We start from the raw sequence: 17076 nt of genomic DNA, 5'->3' as shown, positions 1-17076 counted from the left end.
GTTACAGACGGATGCGTCGGACAGAGGGCTGGGGGCTGTTTTGTCCCAGGAGGTGGAGGGGGAGGACCACCCAGTGTTGTATATCAGTAGGAAGCTGTCGGTGCATGAGGGGCGCTACAGCACCATTGAAAAGGAGTGCCTAGTGATCAAGTGGGCGGTCCTCGCCCTCCGTTACTACCTGCTGGGACGCCCTTTCACCCTCTGTTCAGACCATGCGCCCCTCCAGTGGCTCCACCGCATGAAGGATGCCAACGCGCGGATCACCCGTTGGTATCTGGCACTCCAACCCTTCAACTTCAAGGTGATCCACAGGCTGGGGGCACAGATGGTCATGGGGACTTCCTCTCCCGTCGGGGGGGGGAGTCGGCTGCAGGCCGGACAGCCGCCCGGCCTGAGTCGGGCAGTGGGGGTATGTGGCAGCAGGGGCGTGGTCAAGCGTTGGTCTGTGACCGGAGGATGGAGTCAGGGAAGGTAAGTGGTAGAATCACTGCACCTGAGGTTAATTAATGTGTTTGTGTGTCTTCCCCAGTGACTGCGCCCTATTTAAGGAGAAAGAGCGAGAGCAGAGGGAGCTCTCTCCCCAACCAGACGACTGGAGTGTGTGCATGTATGTGTGGCTGAGAGAGTGAAATTGACACTGAAAAGTGAAAATAAAAGAGTTTTGTGAACTCAGTTCTGGCCTGCCGTCACTCTGTGCTCCACCCACCCATACAAACTGCTAGAGCTTCATTTAATGCTATATATTAATTTGGCTTAATCCATGTTTCAGTTAAACAAAGTATATTAAACTCCTGATCAGTAATAAGTTCATTAACCATTAGCACTTTAGATGTAAGAGGTCTAATATTTAATAACCCCACCTTTATATCAAAGGTGCTGGCAGCGGCTGTACAGTCAGTATGATCTAATTTTATATTGATTAGGTTACTGGAACAAATTCTCTGAATATTTCTACTTTTTTGTTGAGCTCGGGAACAGACACAGTCTTGATGTAGTGGACTCTGAGTGACGACTCTGTGCAGCTAGCAGACAGTCGGTTTAGCCTGCTCGTCTGCTCCCTGGCATTGGCTCTGGATTGTCAGAAATTAACTAGGCCTGTTCTGAGACTATGACCTATGCTGCAGGAAAAGAGAGCAGCACCTTCCCGAGTCGGATGGATACCGTCCCGCCCTAACAGTCCAGCAGTGCCCTCAAAATTAGCCCAATTATCTATAAAGCCCACACTGTTTTCAGAGCACCACCTGGACAACCAGCAGTTCAGCGACCATAACCTGCTGTAAGCTACATCGCCACGCCACATTGGGATGGGGCCAAAGCATACTACAGCATCGGACATCGCCTTCGCTAATTTAAATACCTCTACAAAGTTACTCTTAGTAACCTCAGACTGATGAAGGCGTAATATCATTAGCTGCTGCATGGATAACTGTCTTTGAGAACCTGTGCTTGCCTAGGACCCTAAGATTACCTGCTACAGTATGTCCGGCGCCCTGGCTCCCAGTATACACCTGACTAAAGCTTCTGGTGCCGCTAAAGGTTGAGCTAATTTCACGTGCTGTATAATAGAGTCCCCTATAACCAGAGCTCTTTCAGGTTTCTCAGTGGGTCCATCACTAAGGAGAGCAAACCTGTTCGACACATGACGCGGAGAGGAGTGGTGCTCCCGTGGGCGAGCCTCAGCGGTAGCTTTGGCTCTACGCTTATGCTGCCGAGCCATCACCCATTCGCCCCGCTGTAAGGGCTCTAATGCCGGAGTTGGAGGATTGCTAACTCCACCTAGGGCATCCAGACTTTCCCCTACAGAAACTACACTGTTCTCATTCTCACTGGCCTTCTCTAAAGCCTGGATATGTGCTTCTAACACTATAATCTTCTCCATCAGAGAGCTAACTAATCTGCACTTATAACAAATAAAGCTATCGCTAGCGACGGAGGAAGAATGACTAAACATCCTGCACTCAGCACACTGAACAGGCTGAAGGTGTGCCATGATGAAAGGATTCACGTACCTTAATCTAAGATCTGTTGATATTAAAGCAGATCCAATGTGGATGGCCTCCGCTTGTGGTCTTTACACAGGAGGAGGGAAAAAACGAAAGCTTCCGGTCTAGGCGTTCTTCCGAAAAAAAGAGAAAAAAAAAACGGAAAAAGGAAAGCGAAAGTGGAAAGTACAAAAAGGAAAGCGAAAGTACAATAAAAAAATGAAGAGGATACTGGAAAATTATTTTTAGAAAAAAGCGGCTAGAGATAATAAGATGAGATAAAAAAAAATTAGTAATTAACGCCAACACTCGTGGAAAAAAGACTCGTCACAAACAACTTGGGAACCAGGAAGTGTGTAGCACAGCCAAGTCCAACAGAAATCAGGCCATATGCCCATAAGAATATCTCTGTTAAATCCAGTCCATAAGAGTTGTAATACAGATCAGAGTCTATCATGCGAAAAGGGCTGCATATCCAGCTACGAAAGGCAACAACTAAATAAGAAGTTTTGCCCATTTTAAGTCCAATACACCAAAAAATAAAAAAAATTTTAAAAAATAGTAATACACAGGGGCGGCACGGTGGTGTAGTGGTTAGCGCTGTCGCCTCACAGCAAGAAGGTCCTGGGTTTGAGCCCCGTGGCCGGCGAGGGCCTTTCTGTGCGGAGTTTGCATGTTGTCCGCGTGGGTTTCCTCCGGGTGCTCCGGTTTCCCCCACAGTCCAAAGACATGCAGGTTAGGTTAACTGGTGACTCTAATGGCCCTTTTCCACTACCCTTTTTCAGCTCACTTCAGTTCGCTTCAGCTCACTTCAGCCCGACACGGCTCGCGTTTCGACTACCAAAAACCAGCACGACTCAGCTCGCTTCAGCCCTGCTTAGCCCCTAAAACTCGCACCGTTTTGGAGTGGGGCTGAAGCGAGCCAAAACGAGCCAAGTGAGTCTGGGGGCGTGAGCAGACACTCCCCTGTGCACTGATTGGTGAGGAGGAGTGTCCTCACATGCCTACACACGCCCCGCGAGCGTGCTGGGATCTGTAAACACCGCAAACCCGGAAGAAGAAGAATTACGAATTACGAGAATTATGAAGCCTTATGCGCCTCGCCTCATCTATACGCTCTTGCCAGTATCTGTTGGCATTGTCGGTGACAACAAGCCACAGCACCAAGACCAGCAACACTAACGACTCCATGTCCTCCATGTTTATTGTTTACTATTCGGGTCGTGAGACTACCGCTTAAAAGATCACTGAATCAGTGACATACAGAGCATCGTGGACGAGTTCGCGGAGCGCAAGGCTCGCCGTATGCCCTTCAAATAATGCGCGCAGTAGGCTATTGATGTTTTATTATGAGCCATGTACAGTATGTCGCCTAATGTTTTTTTGTTTCTGAGTTACATGTTCGTTTGAAGGACTTAATGTACAAAATAACATAGTTGCACCCCGTAGTGTTGAAATTGGTAAACACAGTGCATTCAGTGAGGTTTGCACCGCCCTCCTTTTATTTCTGACTCTTCCTGTCACCGTTGCAACCTCTGAGCGCTCATTCGTATGCCCTTCAAATAATGTGCGCAGTATAGGCTATTGATGTTTTATTATGAGCCATGTATACAGTATCCTAATGTTTTTTGTTTCTGAGTTACATGTTCGTTTGAAGGACTTGATGTACTAAATAACATATAGTTGCACCCGGTAGTGTTGAAATTGGTAAACACCGCAGTTGCGGACATTTTGTAGCCTAAAATGATGTTATGATAAGCTTTAATAAAGGGCCCGGTCATTTGCCCCGCCCCCGGCCCGGCTCTGACTTGTTCCGCCACTGTCACTGATGTCACTGTTTGTGCTGCTTAACGACATCACATGACGTCCACCCACTTTCGCTAACTCCACCCAATGTGTCCACCCACTTCCAGCCAGCACGGTTCAGCGCGGTTGTAGTCGAAATGCAACTCCAACAGCCCCGCTCAGCTCGACTCAGCTCGACTCGGCACGGCACGGCTCAGCCGCGTTTGTAGTGGAAAAGCGGCATAAATTGACCGTAGGTGTGAATGTGAGTGTGAATGGTTGTCTGTGTCTATGTGTCAGCCCTGTGATGACCTGGCGACTTGTCCAGGGTGTACCCCGCCTTTCGCCCATAGTCAGCTGGGATAGGCTCCAGCTTGCCTGTGACCCTGTAGAACAGGATAAAGCGGCTAGAGATGAGTAATACATAGAAAAATAGCAGGGGGATGTCCTTCCCGGATATGGTACCCAAAAGGCAATGTTTCATGTGACAAAACAAAGTTCCATACATAAAGCAACATTTCATGCAGCAAATAAGAACAAGGTTCCATGCAAAAATAAGGGCAAAGTTCAGTGCAAAAATAATGGCAAAGTTCAATGCAAACATAAGGGCATAGTTAAATGCAAAACCCCCAGAAAATCCATGCAATGCTCATTTTGAAAAAAAAAAATTAAAGAGGGAAAAAATCCACTTATATACCATATCAATAATATACCGTAGAAATCAGTCCAAAGAAGGGGGAAAAATAGCAATGACGCAGACTGCATTGCTACAAACAGTCTATTCCTGATCTGCTCCACAACACACCACTGACTAGGCCATACTTTCTTTGTGAAAAAAACCTCTAGCAACATTATCTGTATGGATCAAGGTCTTTAAGCTCCCTTACCGTTATTACTTTGGCCTGTTCAGCTGTGGATCCATTCAGTCGTATTAACACCTTACAATTCCTGGTCCATGTTGCTTTTATCTTATTGTTTTTCCTCAAGTTGCGGGCCTCTTGGGCAATCTCGGCATTCTTCTTAGTTAAATGTTCATTCAAATAGACCTCGGAATCCTTTAACTTCTTCCCCTGCATCAGTAGTTCAGTTTTGTGCTTGCGTTTCACAAAACGAACAATGATGGCAGATTTAGATTTGTGGTCCATTCGAGGAAGGGTGTGACACGCTGAGATGCAAGTGGGGAGTCAAACTCTCACGGGTACCAGAGGACTAGCCCTGCACTGTAACCCTAGCTATGCAATATAGGCGAGAGGCCGAGGGCTACGAAACGGAGGTCGGCACCGGCAAGCACGCCATGAATGGTCCAGGAAGGACTTTTGACTTTATAGGGACTCTTAATGGACATGGTGCAGAAGCTGAGATGATGAAAAGCATTTGATATGTACGTTTTTTACATAATGTATAAGTATCTAGCCTGAGCTGAGGAAATGCCCATGGATAACCTTCATGAAATGGTAATGTGACTGCAATCGCATGACTGAGTATGACCATCACAGCTCACACACCCAAGTCATTGTTTACCTTCAGCTATACAGTATTAAAGAGTTAAATTTTAGCACATACAGCGAGGAAGGTGAATCAAACACACACACACACACACACACATATCCACCCACTCAGAGTTTAGGGATGATATAAGAAAAACACCATTACAGACTGAGCTGTGGATGATTCTTGAACTTAACTGTAAACTTTCTGAACAAAGTGCTCAAGCTGAACGACGCTTTCAGAAGATCAGTAAGATATAGGGGAGAGCGGGGTAAGATGAGCCAGGGGGTAAGATGAGCCACCCCCTGTTTCTAAGAAACAGTACACAAATGTGACCACGTGACCACATTCAAAGGGGGGCGGGACCATTTACTTACACTTGTGGAGAGGAGCACCACATGTCAAACTAGGTGAGGGAGATATTTATAAAAATGTGTTTTTGTGCTTTCTAAGTCAATTCCATGTTTGTCCACAGTGAAGATGATTTAGAGAAGACAAAAGTAGAATAATATTTAGACACATTAGGGTTAAGTTAGTGGCTTTCTAAGCTATGATATGAATGCTAATAAAAATAATTTTGATTAGCCTAATCCCCTTTATTAGCATTTTTCTACAAAATGGTGGCCACGGGGTAAGATGAGCCATTAGATGTGGGGCAAGTTGAGCCACTGGCTCAACTTACCCCATTGGTGGCTGAGCTTACCCAATATGGATGACACTTAAGTTTTCACATTTACTGGTCATATATGACAACAACATATATATATATATATATATATATATATATATATATATATATATATATATATATATATATATATATATATATGACATCAGATGAGGAAGACCAGTTGTTAGATGTGGGGGATTATGTTGTGGCAAAATTCACAGGGAAGAAGAAAGTGCATTTCTTCATTGGCCAGATAATCAAATTGGATGTCTTCGAAATAGAGGCAAGATTTCTCAAAAGAAGCCGGTCATGCCATGGCTCTGCAAGAAAGCCAACCTTTGTCTTCAAAGAGAAAGATGAGGCTGTCCTGTCAAGACAGGATATTGTGAAAAAATTGCCCCGCCCCTTTACTGTTGGGGGGACAGCACGGAGGGAGAGGCAAATGGTGTTCCCTTGCAATTTGAACGCTTGGAACATTGAATAATGATGAAATTATTATGGATGGAATGATTGCTGCATGTTTTAACCTACTGAAAGAAATAAGATTTTTTGGCACTGTTCTACTGTTTTAGTAATTTCTATAATATAGTACATCTCTCATTCCCTCTCTAACCATCCCTCTTTCTATCTATCTACGCATATCTCTCTCTCTATCCATCTATCTATCCCTCCCTATCCCATCTCGTTCTATCACCTCTCTCTTCATCTCCCCTTCTCTATGCAACGGCCCTATCCCCCACTTGATTGACTTGACTTGATTCACTGATTGCATTTCTAATAATAAAAGTTGTTTACTTTGTTAACCTAACATGTTTTGTGTTGGCTCAATTTACCCCACACAGTGGCTCATCTTACCCCGTGCATGGGGTAAGTTGAGCCACTTGACATTTTTTTTTCAAGAGGTAATATCACTCTAACCATAAGAGCTTATCAATTATTTTTTGCTCAGATAGTAACAGTACACTTTGAAATTTGGTATGGTGTGTAGACTGGAAGCAAAAATGGCTTTAACATGTAGTTATGATGAAAAATGTAAAAAGTGGCTCATCTTACCCCGCTCTCCCCTACATGCAGCTACTTAATACTACACAACACCTACATCAAATGCAAATGTCCAGACCAGGTCAAAACTGTCAGACATACCTATATGCCCCCCCACAACCACCACCACGTTAATAACACACATATACAGGTCTACAGTCTCAAACACAACACCTATCGTATAAAATATTCTGAGCTAAGCTAAATCCTTTTGTTAAGGCGAAGATTTTTAAGGATGTTATGATTTATAAAGCACACACACACACACACACATATATACATACTGGGTGCGATTTGCTGGGGGGGATGGTGGGGATCATCCCCCCCTCTGGTTTTTATCTCTGCTGAAAAAAAAATCCTCAGGGACAACCCCGTCAATAAAACAAACAAACCAAAAAAAAAAAAAGTTGACATGACAGGCATGTTGTGACACAGTTTTCTATGGTCTACATTGCACTCACTTTCAAAATGACCCGAAGTGGCAGCTTTGATGTTCACGAACGTCCCCAGCAAATAGATACATTGTAGATAATAACAATATCCAGAGTGTGAACATGGATTTAGCGCCATGAATCACATCCTTACTGATGAGCGCAACAGAATGAATGTATCCACACTGACAGCCTTCTTTTCCTCGCTGTCAATGGGCCAGACGTGCGTTCCTTCCCTGCTGAGAAATTCGCAGAAATGTGCATTAAAGAAGGGCGAAACGCGGCGGATAGCGCACCGACGGGAAAGCAGAAAAGGCCACATGAACTGCGCCATCAGAGCAAACTGTTCATTTAGTATTCATGTATTTTAGTGATGTTCGAGTCACTGTCCATTTAATCCAGAGGGAGAGAAACATCACAGCAACGCGACAAGCAATGCGAACTTTGTTGTGTGTTAGTGTTTGTGTATTTAGTCAGAGAGATAGGAAGATGAATTTACTATCTCTGGTTTAGTGTTCGTTTTCATTTAGTGTTATTCATTTGATATCATCGGATGTTATTGAGCTGTTAGCCTATTGTTACCTTAATTTTGTGACGTTTCATGATTTAAAAAAAAAAACATCCCCCCTTCTGGTTTTTTGACAAATCGCACCCTGTATATATATACAACCCCTATTCCCAAAAAGTTGGGACAAAGTACAAATTGTAAATTAAAACGGAATGCAATGATGTGGAAGTTTCAAAATTCCATATTTTATTCAGAATAGAACATAGATGACATATCAAATGTTTAAACTAAGAAAATGTATCATTTAAAGAGAAAAATTAGGTGATTTTAAATTTCATGACAACAGCACATCTCAAAAGAGTTGGGACAAGGCCATGTTTACCACTGTGAGACATCCCCTTTTCTCTTTACAACAGTCTGTAAATGTCTGGGGACTGAGGAGACAAGTTGCTCAAGTTTAGGGATAGGAATGTTAACCCATTCTTGTCTAATGTAGGATTCTAGTTGCTCAACTGTCTTAGGTCTTTTTTGTCGTATCTTCCATTTTATGATGCGCCAAATGTTTTCTATGGGTGAAAGATCTGGACTGCAGGCTGCCCAGTTCAGTACCCAGACCCTTCTTCTACGCAGCCATGATGCTAATTGATGCAGTATGTGGTTTGGCATTGTCATGTTGGAAAATGCAAGGTCTTCCCTGAAAGAGACGTCATCTGGATGGGAGCATATGTTGCTCTAGAACCTGGATATACCTTTCAGTATTGATGGTGTCTTTCCAGATGTGTAAGCTGCCCATGCCACACGCACTAATGCAACCCCACACCATCAGAGATGTAGGCTTCTGAACTGAGCGCTGATAGCAACTTGGGTCGTCCTTCTCCTCTTTAGTCCGAATGACACGGCGTCCCTGATTTAAAGAACTTCAAATTTTGATTCGTCTGACCACAGAACAGTTTTCCACTTTGCCACAGTCCATTTTAAATGAGCCTTGGCCCAGAGAAGATGTCTGCACTTCTGGATCATGTTTAGATACGGCAATTTGGTCCTCCAGCTGTTCCTTTTTTGTACCTTTAACTTTTCCAGCCTCTTATTGCCCCTGTCCCAACTTTTTTGAGATGTGTTGCTGTCATGAAATTTCAAATGAGCCAATATTTGGCATGAAATTTCAAAATGTCTCACTTTCGACATTTGATATGTTGTCTATGTTCTATTGTGAATACAATATCAGTTTTTGAGATTTGTAAATTATTGCATTCCATTTTTATTTACAATTTGTACTTTGTCCCAACTTTTTTGGAATCGGGGTTTTATATATATATATATATATCTCATCTCATCTCATCTCATTATCTCTAGCCGCTTTATCCTTCTACAGGGTCGCAGGCAAGCTGGAGCCTATCCCAGCTGACTATGGGCGAAAGGCGGGGTACACCCTGGACAAGTCGCCAGGTCATCACAGGGCTGACACATAGACACAGACAACCATTCACACTCACACTCACACCTACGGTCAATTTAGAGTCACCAGTTAACCTAACCTGCATGTCTTTGGACTGTGGGGGAAACCGGAGCACCCGGAGGAAACCCACGCGGACACGGGGAGAACATGCAAACTCCACACAGAAGGGCCCTCGCCGGCCCCGGGGCTCGAACCCAGGACCTTCTTGCTGTGAGGCGACAGCGCTAACCACTACACCACCGTGCCGCCCATATATATATATATATATATATATATACACACATACTGGTTAAAATCACATTCTATGTTTATTCATTTGACCAGTGGTTTTATCGAAAGATCTGAGCAGCTGAAAGTTGGTCTTGCTCAAGGGCACAACACTGGCTCTCTCACAGTAATTATATTTGAACACCAGATCAATAATGCAAAACCTAAACTGCTGAACTACCATGCTCATGTGTGCAAAGTGATACAGTGTACACAATTATTCATTTACACTAGATGTAGTTAATCAGCCAAAATGTTTGGTGTCTAAAGTCTGTTTCTTCAGTTTTGGAATGGAGCTATGAGCTATGAGGCTAAAGGTTTTCAAAAGAAGACTGAAAACCAGTGTGATCAACATGTTTCAGGGGAAAGTAGCTAATGCACATACAAATATTTACTAGAAGTCACCAGATAATGTAATAGACTAAGTCATTGAATCTTCATGAGCATTTTCTTTTCAGAATGTGTTAAATTTTCTGAAGTGATTAATTGTTTGAACAATGGTGATCAGTGATTAGTCATTGGGTACAATTGTGAACAGTGATTTGTTGTCAGGAGCAATGGTAATCAGTGATTGGTCATTGGGAACAATGGCTAACACACTGGGGCTATTATTTTACTAGCTAATGTCCTCTGCTGTCCAGTACAAAGCTCAAGTGTACATCCAACACCAGCCATGTTTTGGCTGATGACCATAATGTTATCTGAACCAAGAAAATAAACTCATTACTTACCAATATCATCCTCATGGTAGATGATAGAGTGATTATCTGTTGACTCGGATAGATATCTTTGCATAGATTCTATGTAGAAGGTCCCATTGGAGGTTTTGATGGAACCTTCAAACTGGCCATTGATGACTGACCCCTGGCATGAAGATACGACCTCGTCTATGTGTTACAACAGAACACAAAGTGTTATTTGGGCTTTGGACATTAGGATGATTACCGGATTTATAAAATCAAATAAATTTAGGTCAGAAAAAAATGCAAGGAGCCGAAGAGAAGCAATAAATGGAGAAGACTACATATTACATATGCAGTAGAAGACTACGCATGTAATTTTATTAAGTAAACAGTGGTGAAAAGGTGGAAAGAATTTATCAGCCCCTTCTATCCACTCTTTCAATGATAATGGCAACATATATCTGATTAACTCTACTTTCACACTAGCAAAAAACAATCAACAATTATTACCAATGATTCCTGCTCATTCCTTCCAAGCTTTATTTTTCTTTGTAATGTCTCTATACGCATTTACTGAAGGGTCATATTTGACAGGATAAAATGAAACCACAGCTATCTTCCATTTTTGCTTGTCATATAGTAAATGGTGACTGACTGCTGGTAGAAACTAACATTGTGAGTGGGGAACTGAAGAAATAGGATTGGTCATACCTAATTTGCATAGAATTGAGAAAATATAATTTAAGTGCCACTTATTGCTGAAATCGTGGCTCCATGTTGCACACATACCTAGAAAATTAAGGGTTAGCTGTCACCTTGTTGCTTGCTAATGTGAACGTAGGCTGAACTTTTATTACAAACTTAGCTACTTATTCCATGGTGAAAACACTCATGTATCCTTTGCTGTACCTTCCAGCACTCCTGAATATATGTGAGAGAGGTCGCCTCTCCAGGACTGGTTGCTCGATAGGACCTTGAAATCCTCTGCAAATCCATCAAAGTCTGGCTTAAGGCGTAAACGGAAAACCCTAAGATAAATCACCACTTTATGAAATATTTTATGAATCAGTATTCAGTAGGGGTTTTGGTGATGTCATGATAAAGAGTACCTACTTCTGAAAAGCTTCAAAGTCCAGATGCAGCACCTGGGTTTCTGGGTTGAGATGACGCCTTACTCGCTGATGCTGCTGAAGTAATGTGGTTCTGTCATAAGAGAGGCTCTCATAGTACCTTAGGAATTGTTGGATATCCATGAAGTCCTCTGGAATTGGGAATTACCATTATGTTCTCAATAAAAACAAAGCTGTGTGTGAATAAATAGTCTGAAAAGTTTCAGTAAAATTAACTAGAGCAGTGTTTTAAACATGGTGCATTTCGAACAAATCCTTGCATGACAAATCAGTGACATAACCAAGCAATGGCATCTGCAAATACTGTATATTAATGTTGAGTTACTGTTACCACCCCTAAGTTGATTATTTTCCTTTATTTTATTCCTCTTATACCTCTGCAATAAAGCAACTATTTGTCAATAATTTCAATTTTGTATTCATTAAAGAACAATACACCTTACTTTTTATCTGTTTATAGTTACATTTGTTGTAGTAATAAGTTCCTGTTATCACTTACATTAGAACAGCTACACTATATAGCCAAAAGTATGTGGAAACCTGACCATCACACTCATATTTGGTTCTTCCCTGAACTGTTGCCACAAAGTTGGAAGCAAAAACATGGCTACAAACAAATGTGACAGTGATAATGATAATATACTTCACAAATCCTCTGTGTCCTTATATGCACACGCTGATTGCACTCAAATCAGCATCAGGTGTTTCCCATAATGCCTGTATCCCAAGCAGGGATGTGCTCCGAAGGATCCCCGAATGTAAACACACTTTTTAAATCTCAGTGAAGGTTAGGCTGTGCCGAGCCACTGTGTTGCTCATGCTCACTTCAGTGTATAAGAATGAGCACCTTGCTGCAGTTGTGATTTTTTTTTTAATTCTTACCTTTGTGGAAATGAAGTGAGCATACCGTAGAGTTTTTGACCTCTCTGTTCGACACCAAGTCCCACTGAATTTTTTTCCACCCATTTTCCCGTCTATATTTAGGAATCTCTTTGGTTTTTCCCCCAATGATGAATTACTTTTGATAAATCAAAACATCTGATGTCTTTGTTTCATTCAAAATGATTTGCACATCCCAAAATGCAACAAAACTTTCCCATACTGATCAGTAACAACTAACTCGGTTGAATGAAGCACTACAAGCGTGCTCCCTGTCATGGTGGTGTAGTTACCATTGCTATGGGGTCATGTGATGTTGCAAAGCCTCTATAACCCTGTGCACAAAGTGAGGCCCATGAAGACATGGTTTGCCAAGGTTGGTGTAGAAGAACTCAAGTGGCCTGCACAGAGACCTGACCTCAATCAACTGTGCCACAGGCCTCCTTGCTCAACATCAATGCCTGACCTCATTAGTGCCCTTGTGGCTGAATGGATAAACCCAGTCTGATGATCATGTGTCCACAAACATTTGGCTATATAGTGTATAAACTGTCATTTCCTTACCAACCTTTTTTTCTCTCTCTCTCTGGAAGTTAGCAAGACAAAAAACACAACTTGTCATGTGACTGAAAGCATGAACTGTCCCAAAGACTTTCCCAGGTTAGATAACCTCCTGACTGTTACACAGCACTGACCCTGTATTCTCCTTCCATAATTCTCAGATAAACATCTCCTGACAGAAAGCCTCACAATGTCAGTGAGTTAATGTTTTATTTTGTTAAATAACAATATTTTAGAAAATCTATTTATGTGGAGTGATTACCATAGAAGTCCATGTGGAAGTTGTTCCTATGGAAATGATAGCACTTTAGAATGAGTGGATAATTATAAACCTGTGATTTTAATTACAGTTTGAACTACAAAAGTAATCACATTCCAACCAGTCAGAATTGGGGCTTCAACAGCACTGTGGTATAAATATGTACTATAGAATACCAAAATCATATGAATAATAGAAGACCATACAACAACAGAAAGCATATCTGTGGTAGGCGTGCTCAGACAGGCCACCCTGTGCTAACTTCTCCAGTTTGAGCCCTTTCCAATCCCAGTAGTAAAATCAGTATCATGTGTGAATGTGAGACCAAAGGTAAGCCATCGTACCTGCACAGTGTCCGATTAAAACCAGGCAAATGATCACCACACAGATCTTCAGCATGTTCAGAGCTTCAACGTCCATGTTGACTTCGTAGTTTTCCGTGAATACGCTGTGAAAGAATATAGGTATTTCTACAAGCCTCAGCAACACACACAGGCAGATTCTGACATGCTGATGACATCACAACAGGGTCTCATCCTGAAGTTCCAAATATCTCGTTACACCATTTGGGACACAAGCTTGCTTTTATAGTTACAGTTAAATGATTACAATTAAAGTAATCAAGCATTCAAGTTCTTAACAGGACAACTTCAGACCCTTAACCTTTGAGCTACCACTAGAATTGTTAATAATTCTAACATGCCAAATAAACATACTGATTAAGCAATCTTCATGTCAGTTGCTGCTTCTGAAGTTCCTACCCTTACCTTTTTCCCATGTGATTATGCGAGTAATATGTGATCAACTAAAAAAACGTGAAGGTGCACTTCAGTATGTTATGCCCCAAAATTACACGTTAACTCAAGTAAACACAGAATAATGTCATGAATAATATGTAAATACACTAAAAAAAATCAAACAGTACATGTGAAAAACATGCATGTGAAAAATTAGCACATGAAAATAAAACGTCTTGCCCAACATATGAAAAATCACATATGGAAATCATACCTCATGGCCTTCCTGTGAAAAATTCAAAAATACAATAAAAAGCGTTCAAAAATAAATAAATGATGTGGAAAAATGGCATGGAAATAAAATTATGTACCCAACATGGAAAAAGTAAATATCAGTGACCATCATGATTTTTTATAGACATGCCCATTAATTGACCAAAAAAAAAACCTCAGGGCTGGTGTATGGGGGCGAGAGCACACTGTACTTTGACAGTGTAAAGAACCTCAGAATGTAGACTACACTGTTCATTTGAACTAGCTGACCTGTGAAATAACTTGGTCATATTATGCTAGTATTTTCTTTTTGTGTGTGTGTTCTGTCATATGTTTGATTTACACTTTGTTGTCTCATTGTTCTTAATGTTATTTCATACACCTAATGTATAATTTACAAGTGCAGTTATTTTGTAATGTAGATTATACTAAAACTCAATAAACAAAGTTTAAAAAAAAAGTCAGGGCTCATAGAAAACTTTATTTCTGAGAAGTATTTGTGACATTGTGGTGCCATTTATACACACTCATCTCGTAACACCAATATTTCCAACAGGAAAAAATTCCATGGTTAAAAAAAAACACCTTTTTCTATGCTGTCCTTGTTATGTAGTAAAATGGTTGTGCTTCTGGATCACAGCACTGTTATCTAGATTTCGAGCCTGAATGACAAAAATGTTTTATGTACAGCATGTGAATTCATTTGAAACACTATGAAATCCTTATTTCTGGGAAGTGAGCCAGCTCCCTGCCTCTGTAATCTTTACATGGGTTTTAATGTAAAATAAAATAGTGTTTTACAACAGGAAATGACTGCGAACATAAGGTGGAGAGCAGGTGAAAACTGATTTCTTAGTGTCACTATGTTCTCCTCGCGACCCCGCACGGGATAAGCAGTTACAGATGATGATAAAAAAAATTTTTTTTAAATCTATGTTCTCCAAACTACATCCATCTGCATTTCCAGATTTCTTCATAGCAAGCACCATTTTGGTGAGACATTTTCTTATTGTTATTCCAGGAATATCCATCCATTATCCGTAACTCCTTATCTTGTGCAGGGTCGCTGGCAAGCTGGAGCCTATCCCAGCTGACTATGGGTGAGAGGTGAGGTAAACCCTGGACAAGTCGCCAGGTCATCGCAGGGCTGACACATAGAGATAAACAACCGTTCACACTCACACCTATGGTCAATTTAGAGCCACCAAGTAGCCTAACCTGCATATCTTTGGATTGTGGGGGAAACCGGAACACCCAGAGGAAACCCACACAGACACGGGAAGAACATGCAAACTCCCGTCAGCCACTGGGCTCGAACCCAGAACCTTCTTGCTGTGAGGCGACAGTGCTAACCACTACACCACCATGCCGCCTATTCCAGGAATACCTATGTAAAAATCATACAATATATGTTTTGTTAATTCACATAATCAGCCTTGCTGTCATTGGGGACAACCAGGAAAGCCGTTCTGAGCCAAGAAGGGTTTAGGGGTCCACTCACGTGCAGGATAAAGCCATTAAAATTATTTCCATTCAATCAAAATGTAATGATAAATATTGTAAATTCATCTTTCCCCAACTTTGTAAAAGCTGCTTTTTGTTTTAAGAGCTTCCACACCCACTGAAACTTCGGCTAATTGTAGATTAGTCTTTATATATTTTCTCATATAGAGGGTCTCTAACTCTTAGTTACTTTCCTTCATGTAAGTTCGTTGTCACATAACCACTCACACAAAAAAAAGAAAAAGAGAAGGATGGGTTCACAAAAGGGAGTGTTTGACAAAACACTTGAAGTAATACAGAATATCACATTAGGAAGAGTTATAGTTTAATTATGCATTACAGCTGTTTTTATTTCACAGGTTATGTATGCATGTTTCCTTTCCATCATACTGACAGAAAAACCTTGACATGAATTCACAAGTGGAAGTGTCCTTTAAACCTCACAGTAAGAATATAACTATATCCAGCCATAGGAATGTAAACCTGATCTTGTCTCCACCTCCATAATATCATGCTCTGCTCTGATTGGCCCAAGAGAAACAGCCTGATCTTGAAGTATGACATAATCCAAGCAGCCCTCCTATGCTACTCAAGGTTACTCAGGCCTTGCACACGGCCTGCTGGGTAACGAGTTCCAGTCACAGTGTCATAAAGAGACGACCTGAAAAGTTTCAGAACTGAAATCTCTGCTCGGTCTTGAGCAAGAGCAGGCATCAGAATGCCTTACTTACTTAACCATCCTCCACTTTGCAACAGAATCATTTTTTATTCTTAATCTGAGATTGTATCAGATTTCTGTACAGTTGACCCAAGTGACAAATATTTGATGTTCAAAAGTGGAGGAAATACTTGACAAATGGCTTCTTACTTTCAAAACCTTCTTACCTTTGAAGCCTGAGAAGTAGTGAAAGTACAGTGGTGCTTGAAAGTTTGTGAACCCTTTAGAATTTTCTATATTTCTGCATAAATATGACCTAAAATATCATCAGATTTTCACACAAGTCCTAAAAGTTGATAAAGAGAACCCAGTTAAACAAATGAGACAAAAATATTATACTTGGTCATTTATTTATTGAGGAAAATTATCCAATATTACATATCTGTGAGTGGCAAAAGTATGTGAACCTTTGCTTTCAGTATCTGGTGTGACCCCCTTGTGCAGCAATAACTGCAACTAAACATTTGCGGTAACTGTTGATCAGTCCTGCACACCGGCTTGGAGGAATTTTAGCCCATTCCTCTGTACAGAACAGCTTCAACTCTGGGATGTTGGTGGGTTTCCTCACATGAACTGCTCGCTTCAGGTCCTCCCACAACATTTCCATTGGATTAAGGTCATGACTTTGACTTGGCCATTCCAAAACATTAACTTTATCCCTCTTTAACCATTCTTTGGTAGAACGACTTGTGTGCTTAGGGTTGT

At 41.4% G+C, this 17076-nt stretch overlaps 1 protein-coding gene across 2 annotated transcripts in view; it reads right to left on the bottom strand.

The window, feature by feature from the left end:
* si:ch1073-396h14.1 (disintegrin and metalloproteinase domain-containing protein 10) overlaps nt 1-13631 on the bottom strand; it is a 72985-nt gene extending 59354 nt beyond the window's left edge. For both annotated transcript variants that reach the window (XM_060941248.1, XM_060941249.1), the window contains exons 1-4: nt 13485-13631; nt 11425-11572; nt 11221-11339; nt 10360-10515 (exon numbers count right to left, since the gene is read on the bottom strand). In XM_060941248.1, the coding sequence (XP_060797231.1) occupies nt 10360-10515; nt 11221-11339; nt 11425-11572; nt 13485-13560 (499 nt within the window). In that variant the 5' untranslated portion in view covers nt 13561-13631. The remainder of the gene's footprint in view (nt 1-10359; nt 10516-11220; nt 11340-11424; nt 11573-13484) is intronic.
* Between the last annotated feature and the right edge of the window lie 3445 nt (nt 13632-17076).

Source organism: Neoarius graeffei, chromosome 15, assembly GCF_027579695.1.
Source record: "Neoarius graeffei isolate fNeoGra1 chromosome 15, fNeoGra1.pri, whole genome shotgun sequence".
Classification (NCBI taxonomy): Eukaryota; Metazoa; Chordata; class Actinopteri; order Siluriformes; family Ariidae; genus Neoarius; species Neoarius graeffei.
Note: the sequence above shows the minus strand (reverse complement) of the source record. Positions and strands in the feature narration are given on the sequence as shown.